General features: G+C 39.6%; 1 protein-coding gene across 1 annotated transcript in view; it reads right to left on the minus strand.

Annotated features, from left to right (window-relative positions):
• Positions 1–15,828, minus strand: part of TMEM39A (transmembrane protein 39A) — a 31,049-nt gene extending 15,221 nt beyond the window's left edge. The window contains exons 1-4 of the mRNA XM_082711407.1: positions 15,392–15,828; positions 13,835–14,021; positions 6,750–6,972; positions 841–924 (exon numbers count right to left, since the gene is read on the minus strand). Coding sequence (XP_082567533.1) covers positions 841–924; positions 6,750–6,972; positions 13,835–13,947 — 420 coding nt within the window. The 5' untranslated portion in view covers positions 13,948–14,021; positions 15,392–15,828. The remainder of the gene's footprint in view (positions 1–840; positions 925–6,749; positions 6,973–13,834; positions 14,022–15,391) is intronic.
• Between the last annotated feature and the right edge of the window lie 350 nt (positions 15,829–16,178).

Consider the following 16,178-nt stretch of genomic DNA (forward strand, 5'->3'; position numbering starts at 1 on the left):
TTTTGTTTTTATAATAATTTATAGGACATAAGATAATAAAGTCCTAAGAGAACACATTTACCTTCTCCAATGGAGTTTACAAATATATTAAAGAATCTTACCAAAGGCCAGTTCTATCAACATTTAATTTTAAAAAAGATTGTATTAATGGCCCAAGTCTTTCCTCTACTGCCCACTGATTCTAATCTTCAAGATTAGTCTTGTGCAAATTTGATTTCATTTTAAAACTCCCAAGTTTTAATAAACTCAAACAAATGTCTCTTTCTAGAAACTCCACAAATGGTATATAATATCAAGTAATTACCTGAAACAAAGTTTTAGATGCAACTGCTCACTTATATATAACTCTTCATATCAAGTTACTCAAAATTCCTTCTATTTTTACTGTAAGTAATAAAATTAGAAAAGTTATACAGAAGAACATGGAATCTAGAAATAAGCTCCTATCAAACGAGATTTCTAACAGTTTTCTTGAATTCTAGCACAATGAGTTTTAAATATATTGTTGGAAAATCTTTTAAAAAGAACTAGCACATGGGGCCACTGGCTCAGTTGGTTAAGCATCTGACTTTGGCTCGGTCATGATTTCAGGGTACTGGGATTGCTCAGTGGGAAGTCTGCTTGTCTCTCTCCCTTGGCCCCTCTCCCCAAATCGTGCTCTAATAAATAAATACAATCTTAAAAAAAAAAAAAAAAAACTAGCATAGCTCATGTGGAAGTAAAGAAATTATGTGTAATTATTTTCAAATTATTTTTGGGCACTTGACATTCTCAGCTTGAATCCATTCTAGTAACTAACCTCTAGCTACAAGTGATAAATTATAGTGAATAAGCTGTTACCTCTGAGATGAGGGCCCACACCAGCCTTCTTGCAAGCATCACTGTGATGAATGCTGCCAGGTGGTAATCAATGAGATGAAAATTCTGTAAAAGAAACAAATCACTGCATCAGAAAGAAATATGGATATCTAGCTGGAACTACTACATCAAAAGGTTTGCCCCTCAGAAGAGCTTCCTTACATCACCTTGTATGTATAGACCACAAGAATCTGAGAGATCTTAGAGAGACTACCTACCTTCTACTTTCTACCTAATTTTACTTCTCCTTTCACCAAAGATTGCTTTAATTTTTCAAATACTATTTTAAATTATCTGGAATATACTCCCCTCTTTTTTGAAAGTTTATAGTGTTAAAAGGAAGACTACAGCTTTGGGTTAAAGAGTGATAGCCTGCAGAATAGCCTGCAAGAATAATTTAAGGGTTAGGGCGCCTGGGTGGCTCAGTGGGTTAAGCCTCTGCCTTCGGCCCAGGTCATGATCTCGGGGTCCTGGGATTGAGCCCCATATCACGCTCTCTGCTCTGAGGGAAGCCTGCCTCCCCACTCTCTCTGCCTGACTATCTGCCCACTTGTGATCTCTCTCTCTCTCTCTCTGTGTCAAATAAATAAATATTAAAAAAAAAAAAAAAAAAGAAAAATTTAAGGGGTCCCTGGGTGGCTCAGTCAGTTAAGTGGCTGCCTTCGGCTCAGATCATGATCCCTGGGTACCGGGATTGAGCCCTGGGTCAGGCTCCCCGCTCATCAGGGAGCCTGCTTCTCCCTCTCTCCACCCTCTGCTTGGGCTCTCTCTTAAATAAATAAAAATCTTTAAAAAGAAAAAGTAATTTATTTAAAATGCCATATTTATAATGAGTGTCAAATAAAATGGACAGATGGGACTCCCAGCGTTCAGGAGTTCCTATTTTTGGTATCTCTATGCAAGCTTATGTTAATCTAACTGGGTATCTACTAACCTAAACTCCCTACGGGCTGACATGTCAATTACCTTCAATTTAGTCTTTCTTAACTTGATTTAAAAAAATGTGTTGGGTGCCTTGGTGGCTCAGTTGGTTAAACGTTTGCCTTCTGCTCAGGTCATGATCCCAGGGTCCTGGGATCAGGCTCCCTGCTCAGGGGGAGTTTGCTTCTCCCTCCGCCCCTCCCCACAGCTTGTGTGCTTGTGCTCTCTCACAAAAATAAATAAATATAATCTTAAAAAAAAAAAAAACCACAACAAAAACGTGTCTTCTATTTGATCTTTTCTTCCTAAGAAATGATAGCATTACCTAGATGCTGCATATGGTTCCTTCTAAGTTCAATCAGCATCTATCGGTAATCAGAACTCTAGCTCTAAGCGTATATAAATAATAAGCACAATAATAAGCACATTAGCAACAAACAGAATGGGGATGTATTTTCATTTTGCTGGTCAAAAGTTCTTTAGGTTTCCAGAGTCCTCCTTCCAGACTCAAAAGCTGAACTTCTCAATTCATTAAGTAAGTAGGGGGCACCCACAATGTGTGCAAAGTACTCTTCTTGATACTGAGGATACAGTGCTAAAGAATGACACACAAGCTTCCTGCTCTCCTGGATCTTATTTTTTACTGTGGTGTGAAAGGGAAAGGGGATGGCAAGGATTTCTATTTGTCTTTTCTGCCATCATAGTACAATTTAACTGGACACTGACTCCTTGCTAACTAGAGCTTCATTTCCTTGCCTCCCTTGCAAAACTACTTGTAGCTAAGGGATGTGAGGGGAAAGGATATATACAACTTCCAAGTCATGCCCTTAAAGGAAGGAGCTATCTTTCTCCTTTCCTCCTTCCTGCTGGCCAGATGTGCTGACAAGAGTTGGTACAGCTATCTCGGACCATGGTTTGGAAGAAGCATGTCGAGAGTGGCAGAGCAATGGAAACAAAGAGTTGCCACGCTGGCATATCACATGACTGGTTTTTATCTAATCAGGAAATAAGGTTAAAAAAAAAATCAGGAAATAAGGTTCTACTCTGTTTTAGCCGTCCTGTTACAACAACTAAAGCCGTATCTTTAATAAATTTAAGTGTAAAGTCAACGACAAACAAGCTGACAAGCAAAAGCATTTTACCTAGTAACAACTACTGGCAAGAAATAAGAGAGTGATGAATAGTAACTGGAAAGGGAGTTGCAGAGCCAGTTTAAATTGTTGGTTATGGAGGACATCTCTAGATTGTGGCATTTGGGCTGATGGCAGAAAAAGTAACACCCATGACAAGATCTGAACGCAGAGAGCCCCAGGCAGAGGGAAAAGGAATCACAAAGGCCCTAAGACAGGAAGACATATGCCTGGTGTGTCTGAAAATCAATAAGAGGGCTGAAATGATGTAATGAATAACAAAAGATTAAGTTTATATTTTTTCCTAATGAGAAGTCATGGAAGTGTTCTATGCAAAGAGTGCCAGGTTCTATTTTAAAACAATCACAGTGATTGCTGTGTGGAGAATATACTGTAGCAGGGCAAGATCAGTTAGGAGGCTACTGCTTTTAATGCAAGTAAGAAATGAAGATGGACTGAACAGGGTCAGCAGAAAGGGCGATGGGAGTGGCCTGATCTGGGATACATTTTAAAGGTAGAGTAGCCAGAATATCAAGAGAAAGGCTTACCTCAGATCACTTCCTTTTCTCTAAGTGTTTTGGATTCTAATATTTATCTCCTTTTAAGCTTTGAGACTTCTGGTTCACCTCACTCCTCCAAAATACTGCAAGCAAATTCACTAGACCCCCCCGCTACTTCATACCTAATGTTTGAGGGTCTTATTTATGTATCACCAGTCCATTTAAGACATTTTTTATCAAAAGATTTAAGCGCCTAATGTATCTTAATTGTTAAGTAAATTTTGTTCTGTGCTCCATCACTGAAAACTGGTAATCTGCTTATGATTAACTCTATAAACCAGAATATTTGATTAATCACCCTCCAGTTCTGATATTCTGAATAATTTAATATACTACTTCTAGCTTTTATGTTTCTTAGGGTTAAGACTCATTCAGTTAACTGCCTGATGGCTACAATGATACTTTACATATTCAGGGGTCCACATTTTCTTTTTGATAATTATTAAGATCTTGAAATGGAAAACGAAAAACCCAATATATAAATCTGATCAATTTCTGAGTCAGACATACATAATGAACAAAATTTAGACCACTAGTTTAGATCTAAGTCCCTTCTAGAGCATCCCAGGTACATAGCCATCTCCCATGTTTGAATACCTTCAGTGACAGGAAGAAACTAGGTCTCTGGCGGTCCATTAATCTTTGAACAGCTTACTGATTCAGACCCCTTTCAGACTGATGGGCTAAAATCTTATCATATTTGCTATTTCACAGATGTTACTCTTAGTTTCACAATTAAACACTAAGGTCTGTGTGAGCTAGGACCGTATGTAGCAGATAAGTGAGCCAGTCTACAGGATAACCTGCTTCAAGTGTGCCTTCTGCTATTGCACAGACCAGAAAATGAAAAACTTCATCTCCAGACTTTCTTGCAACTCAAGTTCTAGATTTGACTTAGTTTCTGCCAACCTTGAGCGTTACATAAAGCCTGAATTCAGAACTGAGTGAAATGGGGAGAGGGGCAGGGTAAAAGGCACCCATGTTTGGTGGTATGAGTCAGAGGAAAGGAAGCATTAATTTTGGACTCGGCAGCTCTAGCAGCAGCTTCCTGATTATGACAGGAGCACCGGCCCCCTTGCAAGGCAACATTTGTAGGGGACTTTTAAAAGAACTCTTGTCAGAAATGGTTGACTGACAGAAGAGCTCTTTGATTAGCCTGAAAATTCAAAAACTGAGGTTTCCATGGAATGTCGAAGTGAAAACTAAATAATGACCTACCGAAAAGTACTTATGGACTAAACACAGAATAAGTAATAGGAAATACAGCATTGCAGGGAGTGACAATACTCACTTTGTCACTATGTGATTTTGAATAAGTTTTGTGATCTCTAGGTCTCATATTCTAAAAAAAGCGATTACTTTAATGTTTTGCCAATGCCATTGTTAAGATAGTGAGAAATTTACGTATAGAGCTACATGACTTGAAGAAGCCTTAAAAATCATCTAATCCAGCCTCCTCATTTTACAACACCATAAGAATAGATGAAATACAGTTCCTACACTCATAAATTAATAATCCAGGAAAAAAAGACCATTAAAAAAAAGAAACACAAACAATGGGGTGCCTGGGTGGCTCAGTGGGTTAAAGCCTCTGCCTTCGGCTCAGGTCAAGATCCCAGCATCCTGGAATCGAGCCCCGCATCGGGATCCCTGCTCAGCAGGGAGCCTGCTTCCTCCTCTCTCTCTCTGCCTGCCTTTCTGCCTACTTGTGATCTGTCTGTCAAATAAATAAATAAAATCTTTAAAAAAAAAAACAAAACACACAATACGACATTGAATCATTACAGTTTTTTTTTTTTGAGTAACACAAGAGGGAAAGTTTGTTAAATTTTAAAGTACATTCTTGATATATGAGAGCAGGTGAGCTCAAGACAGCAAGCTGCACCCAATCATTAGAATTCTTAAATAAAGAAACCGAAATTCTCTTTACTTGGTGTTAAGTAGGTACATCGTCAATATGGAAAGAAAATACTTAATAGTTATTTCCAGAAACAACCAAGTAATATGAGTACTTTTTTTTTTTAATGCTTATTCCTTTCCCATATTATTTTGAAGATTTTGGCCCACATTTGATTCCTATGTTCATCAAGGCCAAGGACGTTTTCTAATCATTGATAAGCCCAAACACACATACAAACTACCCAGCACAACAGTCTTCGATTTCCTAGAGCGTATTTCCATCCAAATCTGCCACTGCCAACCATCCACCTACAAAGTACCCAGAGTGCTCTTACTCGTTATTTTACATACCCATCTATGGAGAACGTCTCTGCATCAAGACTATCTCAGCTCTCCTAAATAAATGGAAAGAGGGTAGAAGAAACCTACAATATATTTTGATGTATTTCAGCAAAGACATCTAGTCCTTGTCTCAATTTTATTTTTGTAACAGAGCCCAATCTTATTCATAGTAACAATAAATCATATGAAAGAATTACAGTCTCCAGTCTCCCTGTAGTTAAGAGTGAACATGTGTGAGCCTGGCCATAAGAAACTCTCCTTTAGGGGCACCTGGGTGGCTCCGTGGGTTAAGCTGCTGCCTTCGGCTCAGGTCATGATCTCAGGGTCCTGGGATCGAGTCCCGCGTCGGGCTCTCTGCACAGCAGGGAGCCTGCTTCCCTCTCTCTCTCTCTCTCTCTGCCTGCCTCTCTGCCTACTTGTGATCTCTGTCAAATAAATAAATAAAATCTTTAAAAAAAAAAAAAAAGAAACTCTCCTTTATACTTCCCTATGCTCTTGCCCCTTTCTAGCTGAATGAAGTGGGCCACAGTCAACTTGGAGGCCACATACTAGAAGACAGCAGTCTCCATCAGACTGGGTCCCCTGATTGACCACATGGAAGCGTGCTACTCCTGCAAACAAAAACAACTATCTCAGACTATTATGTGTCTGGTACATCATACAATTCTGGGTTTATTTGTTATAGAAGCAACCATTATCCTAAGATAGCCATTAAAAGGGTATATTTCCTGGAATTTAGTCATATTAGCACCTTAAGTCCAACAAATTTAATATAGTGCAAAGAAAGCTAAACATCAAAACTCGTGATAATATGATAAATTATTTAAAGTTTTCTGCATTTTCATTTATATTTTACCTTTCCAGATATTTATATTTTAATAATCTTATAAGATTACAGTTCTGAAAGTAATCCATGGTTTAACTGAAAAACTTTTTTTTAGAAGAAAAATTATTAACAAAAGTAATTTGTACCCACAGGCTTTCCAACTAGTTTCCTGGTTAAGTAACATACAGAAGTTAAAGGCCTAGTAAGACTTACCAGTGAAGTACAAGAAGCAGGATGATTATAAGGATACCACCACACTGTTTTATAGATATTGATGTATTGAATAAACAGAGCAACCAGCAGGTAGATGAAAAAGAGAAATTCAAAGAGCAGGCTTCCATCCACAGGCAAATCAGGAATTTGGCAATGACGAACAGGACCAGGGGTGATTAAGGCTGTGATAGGTGGGACCGGAAGGCCAATAGCACTACCATTCCTGAAAGAGAAACTATTGTTAACTCAAATGGTGATAATCTTTTTTTTTTTTTTTAAGGATTTTATTTATTTATTTGACAGACAGAGATCACAAGTAGGCAGAGAGGCAGGCAGAGAGAGGGGGGGGGGGGGAAGCAGGCTTCCTGCGGAGCAGAGAGCCCGATGCGGGGCTTGATCCCAGGACCCTGAGATCATGACCCGAGCCGAAGGCAGCAGCCCAAACCACTGAGCCACCCAGGCACCCCTCAAATGGTGAAATCTTTCAGTGTTATAGAGCATAAAGGGCCCTGCTTCTTTCTCCACTTAACACTTAAGTAATGGCCTTCCCTCAAGACTGTATCCTAGGAACTCCTGCTCTTGTCTTCTCCCTCTACACACATTCTCTCAGTGATCAAAGATGTGGCCACAGCTTCCATTATCTTTAACAGGCTGAAAACTAAAATCTGAGTTTCAGATCCATGTTATCAAGGTGTCCACTGGACACTGCTGTGTTCCTCCTCCTATAATCCTGACGCTAGTTCATGGCCCACTCAGTAGCCACCAAAATCCGAAACCTGGGAGTCATTATTAGAACTTTCCTCTGCCTCTTCATATCCAATGACTCGCTAGACTTTAAATATTCCACTTTGTAAAGCTTCTTCCACAGTGCACCTTCCTCTCTAAAACCACTGCCTTAGTTCAAGTAGTTACCATTTTCCACCTAAACTACTGAAGTAATCTCCCTAAAATTAACTCCATCAAATTCTCCAAACTGCCTTCAGAGATCTAAAGTGAAACTAATAGTGCTATTGTCTTGCCTAAAACCCTTAAATAACTCTCTAGCGCCACCAGGATAACATCCAAATTTTTAGTATGTCCTATGAGGCTCTCTGTTTAACAGATTAGTCCCATCTCTTGCCACCCCTCCATATACAACCTATAGAATATCCATGCTATTTGCTATCTGTGAATATATATGCTATTGTTTTCTACATGCTATGACTTTTCCCAGCAATACCACTCAAAACCACCTTCCTTAACCCCTCACTTACAAATTTACTAATGAAATCCATTAAGACTTTTTAAATGATCAAGCATATCCTTCATGAAGCTTACTGAATCAATCCAAACCAATTCACCTTACCCCTGTGCCCCCACTATACCTAAATTATGCCTTTATTATTAAACTTTTTATTACTGTCACAAAATTCCTTGTATATATCTATTTTTTTATCAGATCATAATCTTAAGAACAGAGACTATACTTTTCCTAGTTCAATTCACAAATATACCTTTATGTTGAGAAGACAGCAGACCAATGTGGTCATGAAAGAGAAATCTCTTAAAATACAAATTAAAATATAGAGATTTTACTCCCCATTTTCTAGCTGTTCTTTCTTCCATGCTTTCTTTTTTTTTTTTTAATTTTATTTATTTATTTGACAGAGTGACAGAGAGAGAACATGAGAGGGAAGAAGGTCAGAGGGAGAAGCAGACTCCCCGCTGAGCAGGGAGCCGGATGAGGGACTTGATCCCGGAACTCCAGGATCATGACCCAAGCTGAAGACAGTTGCTTAACCAGCTGAGCCACCCAGGTGCCCTCTTCGATGCTTTTTTATATAGGTCAGAAATAGCTGGGCTACCTAAAATGATAAAACAGGGGTGGATAGGGAATGAACTTTCCCATAGTTTATAGACCTGGGGATAGTTACAGCTATCTAAGGGTCTATTATTGTTTCAGAACAAGGAAAAGAGGCTTGGTTTGGATATTTCCAAAGAAGATTCCAGAGAAGGAACAATATCCGCGTTATCTTTCTACTCTAAGATTTCCAAATATAGAATTGTAGCATTAGTATGTGAAATATATAGTACTTTAAGTGATTATGGGAATATAAACTCTGCTCATTCTGAACAGTTAAGAATAGCACGACAGAGGGGTGCCTGGGTGGCTCAGTTGGTTGAGGGACTAACTCTTGATCTCAGCTCAGGTCTTGATCTCAGGTTGTGAGTTCAAACCCTGTGTGGGGCTCCATGCTGGGCAAGAAGCCTACTTTAAAAAAAAAAAAGAATACCATGGCAGAATCTCAGAAGAGCTGGAAGGGAAGAGGGATGGGTAGGGAGAGGGTGGGGAAAAACTACGCAAATTTCCTCCTCTCATTTCCAAAGATTATTCCAATAGACCAAGCTTACCAGGGAGTTGATTGTGAACTACTGTGTTCTGAACTTCTGTGTTCTCCTGTGTTCTGGGACATGGGCTATTGCACAACTCCAGGAGCTATCACTCACATAGAATACAATGTAAAAGGTGCTCTATGGAGTCATACAAGTCAGTAGACCTGAATATAAGGGATTAATGCCAACAGCCAATGTATTCCCTCTCCCTAGTTAATCACAGGATAAGGAAATACAAAATTTTTATGAAAATTATAAGGTCAAGAGCAACTCTAGGACAAAATGAAAATTCTTTTTTTTTTTTTTTTAAGATTTTACTTATTTATTTGACAGAGATCACAAGTAGGCAGAGAGGCGGGGGCGGGGGAAGCAGGCCCCCCCGCTGAGCAGAAAACCTGATACGGGGCTCGATCCCATGACCCCGAGATCATAACCTGAGCCAAAGGCAGAGCCTTAACCCACTGAGCCACCCAGGCGCCCCCAAACTGAAAATTCTTATACCTCTTCAGTCAAAAATACATGAAGGGAGAAAGCATGCTAAATTATGTTATTATTTAAAGGTTAAAAAGGTTCTTACAGAATTTTTCCCAAATAAAGCAGATTAATGTGCTTTTCTGCTGTTAACAAAGCCAATGAAATGCTGGGGTCAAGAAATATTCAAAATACAGTGCAGAAAATCTACATTTGTGATACTTCACACAGCCTTGGCTATTATACTTCAAGCCAAAAAACAAAGGGTCAAAGATCAAATAAAATGATGCAGAGCATCTGAGGGAAAAAGGAACTTTTTTTTTTTAATATTTGAAAGCTTAATAGATAAAATCAAAGCTCTTAAGACCAAAAAAAAAAAAAAATAGTTAAAATAAACAGACTTGGTCTATACATCTCAGAAAATTAGAGGTATTATTTAGGAAAAATAAAGGTATTTCTCTAACAGGATATAAAAATAGATACAAAAAAAAAAAGCAAAATGGCACAAATACATTTTAGATACAATGTGGGATAATCCTGTCTATCCAGGACTAGACCAGGACTATTGACAGTCTTTGTAGAAAGTAACTTTAAAGGTCAGTCTTTGTGAAAGCAGTCTCTGAGAAAGTAACTTTATATCCTTGAACCTCAGTTTCTTCACCTATAATGCAAGAGTTGGAACAGATTCTCTTTAAAAAATTCTTTTCAACCTGTACCCTGGGGGGCAAATAATACATTATATATTAATTAAAAAAAAAAAAAAGAATTCTTTTCAATGTTAATGTATTCTCTTTCACACTGTGCTACATGTCCCTAAGATCATGCCCAGGCTTGAAGATTCACAGGACTGGCATACAGTTGTGTTCATTATAGTAAAAGGATATAAATCAAAATCAGCAGAAGGAATAGGTACATGGGGCAAAGTCTGGAGGAAACCAGGTGCAAACTTCCAAGAGTCCTTTTCAGTGGAGTCATACAGAAGCAACTTAAATCCTTCTGCAGGGGCGCCTGGGTGGCTCAGTGGGTTAAAGCCTCTGCCTTAGGCTCAGGTCATAATCCCAGGCTCCTGGGATCTAGCCCTGCATGGGGCTCTCTGCTCAGCAAGGAGCCTGCTTCCTCCTCTCTCTGTCTGCCTCTCTGCCTTCTTGTGATCTCTGTCTGTCAAATAAATAAAATATTTTTTAAAAAATCCTTCTGCAACTACCTGCGAGAACACACACGAAATGCTGTCTACAGAAAGCCTCATTAGAGACTCAGCACCCAAGGTTTTTACGAAGGTTTTGCTAAGCATATGGATAAAGCAAGAATGATTCAAGGAAATAAAAAAGAATTAGGAGGGACAGAAAAAGCAGTGATCATTTGGACATACTTAGGTCATATTATTAACAAAGTATATGCAAGGACAAAACAAAGAAAAAAATCACTTAGTCCTTCTCAAATAAGATTCTCCCTCAACTAAAAGCTCTCTAGGAAACTCAGAAATTCACAGCATATCCTCCTTTTTTAAAGGCAATCATCTCAGCACTTTCTCCTGTGAACAAATCCCTGTTCTTCATAAGGGGGGAAAAAAAAAGAAAGAAAAAGGACAGGGAACTATGGATTTCAATCTTGATTTTTGTCACCAAACTAGCTCTCTGACACTCCCAAGTTGACCTTCACCAATTATGCCACAAACACATGCAAATGCTCTCTTCTCCAGCTGACCTATGTCTTGCAGAATCAAATACATCATCCAAAATTGTGTCACACTTAAACAATTATCTAGTTCTCTCTTCAGTACTCTACAGAGACTTCAGAAGTAAGTTCTCATCTAGACCTTGTCTTTCTTTGTACACAACCTTCCTAAAACTATTTTCTAGGCCATCTACCACTGGTTTTATCCATATTTCTTATAACCCTTCCTAGGTGTTATATAATAAGCTATTCTAAGTCTTTTCTTTCCCAACAAGAAACAAACACAGAACATCGTCTTTCAAAATAACCTCTCTAGAAAAAAGTGTCACAAAATAATCACTCAATAATAATTTCAGTAATTTTTTAAGCCATGAACAACTATGATCTTTCTCTTTATTCAAATTATGATAAAAAATGCACTTCTCTCCTTACTACCCCCATTGAATATGTTAAAAGGGGAGAATGGGTGGAGAAGTTGATCAAGGCAACCATAACTAGAACTCTGAAAGCCAGGATAGAAGAGCTACAAAGAAGGTAGAGAAAAGAATACATGATCATAGCTATATCCAATCAAGGGCACAAGTATTTTCCAAGTGTTCCTAGGTCTTCCCAGTATTCTATCTGCAAACTTGAAGGAAGATTTTGGTCCATATTTGATTCCTATATTCACCAGGCCAAGGAAAAACCATCTAGAAATGTGATTTTCAATTCTTTTTTTTTTTTTTACTAGCAGAACACTTCATTTTCCTTCTCCCAAAGGACATTTTACACGATATCCTGATATCAGAACACACAGAGAAGGAGTTAGTCTGATTAAAAAAGGACTAGTAAACCTGAAGCCTGGACTACTAGGCCTACCTAACTCCTCCTCCCTTTGAAGTCTACAGCAGTCCCTGAAACCCTGAGGAGGGATTCCATGGGACAGTGTGAGAACATAATTATCTAGGGGAATCCACAAAGCCAAAGTAGAAGAAAATGAACAAACAACTGCTGGAGTTAATACAGAAGCAGAGTTAGAATTTTTTAGCTAGCTATAATCCTAGTAAGGCACAGCTACAATTTCCTGTTGCAATTTAAAAGAACTAAATCACTAAATCGATACTATATATTAGTAAAATTGAGGCATGTACTCAAAATATTCTACCTCAAAATCAATGGTATATAGTACCTTCAAGAGCATTTTCACATATTCCCTTTTTTTAGTCTTAAAAATATAAAGTAATACATGTTATTGTAGAAATTTTGGAAAATCTAAACTTCTAAAAAATTGTTGCAATTTACTATTTCATCTATTTTCAACATCCTGCTGTGAAGCAGATAATATCACTGTTTTTAACATGAGGACATCCAAAAACCAGCAGAGTGAAAAAATAATACTCTAGAATATACTATAAGTATTCTGTATCATACAAAAATATAAAATTTTGATTGACAATTAGTATAATGAGAATCGGAGCCTAGAAAAATCCCTTCAAACAGGAATTTCGGGGAGAGCCCCACTGAAACAAGATCAGAACTGATTTTGAGGATTGAGTAGAACCTGGGCTGGAAAGTCAGAAAGAAGGAGGGCAGGCCATGAAGAGAGAAGTGCACAAATAACATCAGAAGGGCCTAAAAATGCAACAGTTGTACTGATTGCTAGCAGTACTGAAAATGAGAATCCAAGCAAGAGAAAACTCAATGCAGAAAGAAAGCAGAAATTAGGTGACAAAAATTATCTTGATCAAACACTTGATATAAAGTAAAAACCATCTCTTTCCACTCCTACGTGACTGAAATACCTCATGAAGTCAGTTATCCTGGGTAAGATTAGAAATAATTCAACCTAACTTTTGAAAATTAAGAACAAAGATAAATTTCCATTAAAAAAACCACATTCTTGGGACGCCTGGGTGGCTCAGCTGGTTAAGCAGCTGCCTTCGGCTCAGGTCATGGTCCCAGCATCCTGGGATCGAGTCCCACATCGGGCTCCTTGCTCGGCAGGGAGCCTGCTTCTCCCTCTGCCTCTGCCTGCCATTCTGTCTGACAAATAAATAAAATCTTAAAAAAAAAAAAAAAAAAAAAGACCACATTCTTTATTCTCATATACTACTCATAATGTTTGGGTTACAACTGACAATTTATTCATTTCAAACAATTTTTTGAACAAAATAATTTTTAAGACCCTTGACAGAATATGACTTCTAATTTTAGAATTTCATGTTAACTGTCAGTTTTAATTTGTCCTTCCCCACTCCAAAAAAAGAACGCTAGTAAGTAGTTAAACCACAACATTTCTCTTGTACTTTAATTCTTTTCTCCCTTCTTTTAGTAGCTAAAAAAGTTAGAAGTTGGATTATCAGCCGTAAGTAAGAATTGGACAGCTTTCACTTTGTGGGCCCCATATCACAATTTTCCACTCAAAAGTATTCTGAAATACTGAGCTTTCAATCTTCAAGGGCAGGATTCCCACTTCATTGTCAAGAAATAACCTTGATAAGCAAGTATCTGAATAGCAAGATGACTGCTATGTTAGCCTCACTTATCACAGAATATTGTAAATTATGCAGTCTTACTCCCTTTTTTACCTGTTTCTCAGGCCTGTTCCATTGCCGCAGCCCCCACCAACCAAAGTTTGTAAAGAAGGTAAAGCTGAACGGCTTAGCTGCTGCCGACTAGGGCCCCTCCTTCCACCGGGCATGTCCGGGAACCAGTTTGCTTCCAGTGCCACCTGTAGTTGCAAGCCAGGTTAATGGCCGTCAACCTGTTTCAACTCTGAACAAAGAAAAGACATTTAAATATCAGTTTACTATTTTTAAACCAGGCAATGTAGCAAAACAACAGAAAAACTTACTAAGTAGGTCTTGTAAAACCAGATTTTCAGATAAATGCTCCTGCAGTGTCTATTACCTACTTTATTCTAATGAAAGGACTAGTCAAACTCTAATAGGTCAGAAGCCTAAGCTCTGATCTAAGTTTTATTAAGCGTTAGATAAGTCACAATTTGTGTCTTTTGTCAGTCGACTTGTGTCATATGAATGATATTACAATCAGGTAGAAGTTAACAAGAAATGCCTAACACATGCATTTTCAACTCATATGTAATCTTCCACAATAAACCACTGGAAATACAGGAGAATCAGCACTGTCCAAAATGTTAGGTTTTGTTATTAAGGGAACTAGGTTCTGAGATCAGATGTGCCACATACTATCTGACTGTAACTGAGGCATTTAACCTCTGAGTTTGTTTCTTCAAAAGTATTCTTTGCCCTACACAGGTTGTTGTGAGGACTGACAGGATAGATGTAAATACACCAGTTGGTCTTTAACTCTTTTAAAATAAAATTGTTCAAGTGGTAACTCCATATTTTAGAGTGAAAACATCAGAAGGAGCTATAGTAGATGCCCACTACAAAAAATCTGGTATAGGGACGCCTGGGTGGCTCAGTTGGTTAAGCAGCTGCCTTCGGCTCAGGTCATGATCCCAGCGTCCTGGGATCGAGTCCCACATCGGGCTCCTTGCTCTACAGGGAGCCTGCTTCTCCATCTGACTCTGCCTTCCACTCTGTCTGCCTGTGCTTGCTCTCGCTCGCTCTCTCTCTGACAAATAAATAAATAAAATCTTAAAAAAAAAAAAAACAACCTGGTATAAAATCACTTAGAAATTACTGAAACTGCAAGATTAAAAGGCAAGTAACAGATGAAGATCCTCGCCGAAAGGAGGGTCCGCCAGTATATATGCCAAAACCTGCTTCCTAAATTTGTCTTTCAGTATTAACGACTGGAAATGGCATCCTGGAAAAACCCTGGTTTTCCAAATGTTACAAAGACTGATCCGATCTTCCCTATTTCTAACAGCCTTTGGCTGTGAACTAAGAAACGCCAGGTGGGACAAAACATTCAAACCGTTGGACGTAGGGCCTGATGGTTCTTGCTCAATTAACGAGGGAAACAAAAGTAGGGAGCAAAAAATTGGGGTAGAAGAGGCGAGAGGATGAGGTGGGGAGAGGCGGATGACAAGAGACCACAACTTCAACAGGCTGGCCCCTACAAGGGGACAAACGACAAAGAGGTTCCCGCAGCGCAACCCGGGGAGCTGAAGCCGATCGAGACAATCGCATAGTGCGGAAGCCCGATATACTCACGCATGGAGGAGGCCCGGCCGGCGGGGCGGGATCCCTAAGAGAACGCGGTGGCTTTACAGGCTGGACCCAAGGCAAGAGAATTCCCTCCCTGCGTTGAAGCGCTCCAAACCAGCTGGTTGTCCGCAGGCCGTCCCCGCCCGGAAAGTCGAGAAAAGGTATCCAGGCTTCGGGCTGCCAGCCCCCGCCCCAGCCCCAGCCCCACGTCAGTACCAGAGTTAGAGCCAGAGCTAAGGTAAAAGGCAGAGCCGGGCCGGGTCAGCACTCATCCTCAGCCTCCATTACCGCGGAGCTGAGCAGACGTGGCAGCGCACGGAGATGACGTCAGTACTGCGACTGCCGGCCCCTCCAGCCTCGAGCTGGCGTCCGGAACTAAACACTCGGTCTGGAGAGCCAGCACCCCACCCTCTCCTGCATGCACCTGCGCAGTGGGACTCGCCTTCTCTGTTGGCTCATGGTCCCTCCTTCTCCGCCAGCGCTCGCCAACGTATTTCCTCCCTGGGCGTCTACGATCCGCTGGCCCGACCGTGGGGGTCCTTTGCTATCTCATGGACTACCATTAACAACCACGTTCAAATTATCGCCCCAGTTTTACAGATAGGGTAGGTGGGAGACGTCGCCTAAAGTCACGTCACTGCCAGGTAAAGCAACTCAAGTCGTGATGTTATGCTTCAGCACCCAGTCGTGCGCTTATTGTATGTGAAGTGAAGGACTGGATGCTGGAGTCAAACAAGGAAATAGCACAGATCACTGAGTCTATTGAAAGAGACGAGACACCAGGAAAATACAC

This window comes from Mustela nivalis (genome assembly GCF_964662115.1).
Source record: "Mustela nivalis genome assembly, chromosome: 1".
Classification (NCBI taxonomy): domain Eukaryota; kingdom Metazoa; phylum Chordata; class Mammalia; order Carnivora; family Mustelidae; genus Mustela; species Mustela nivalis.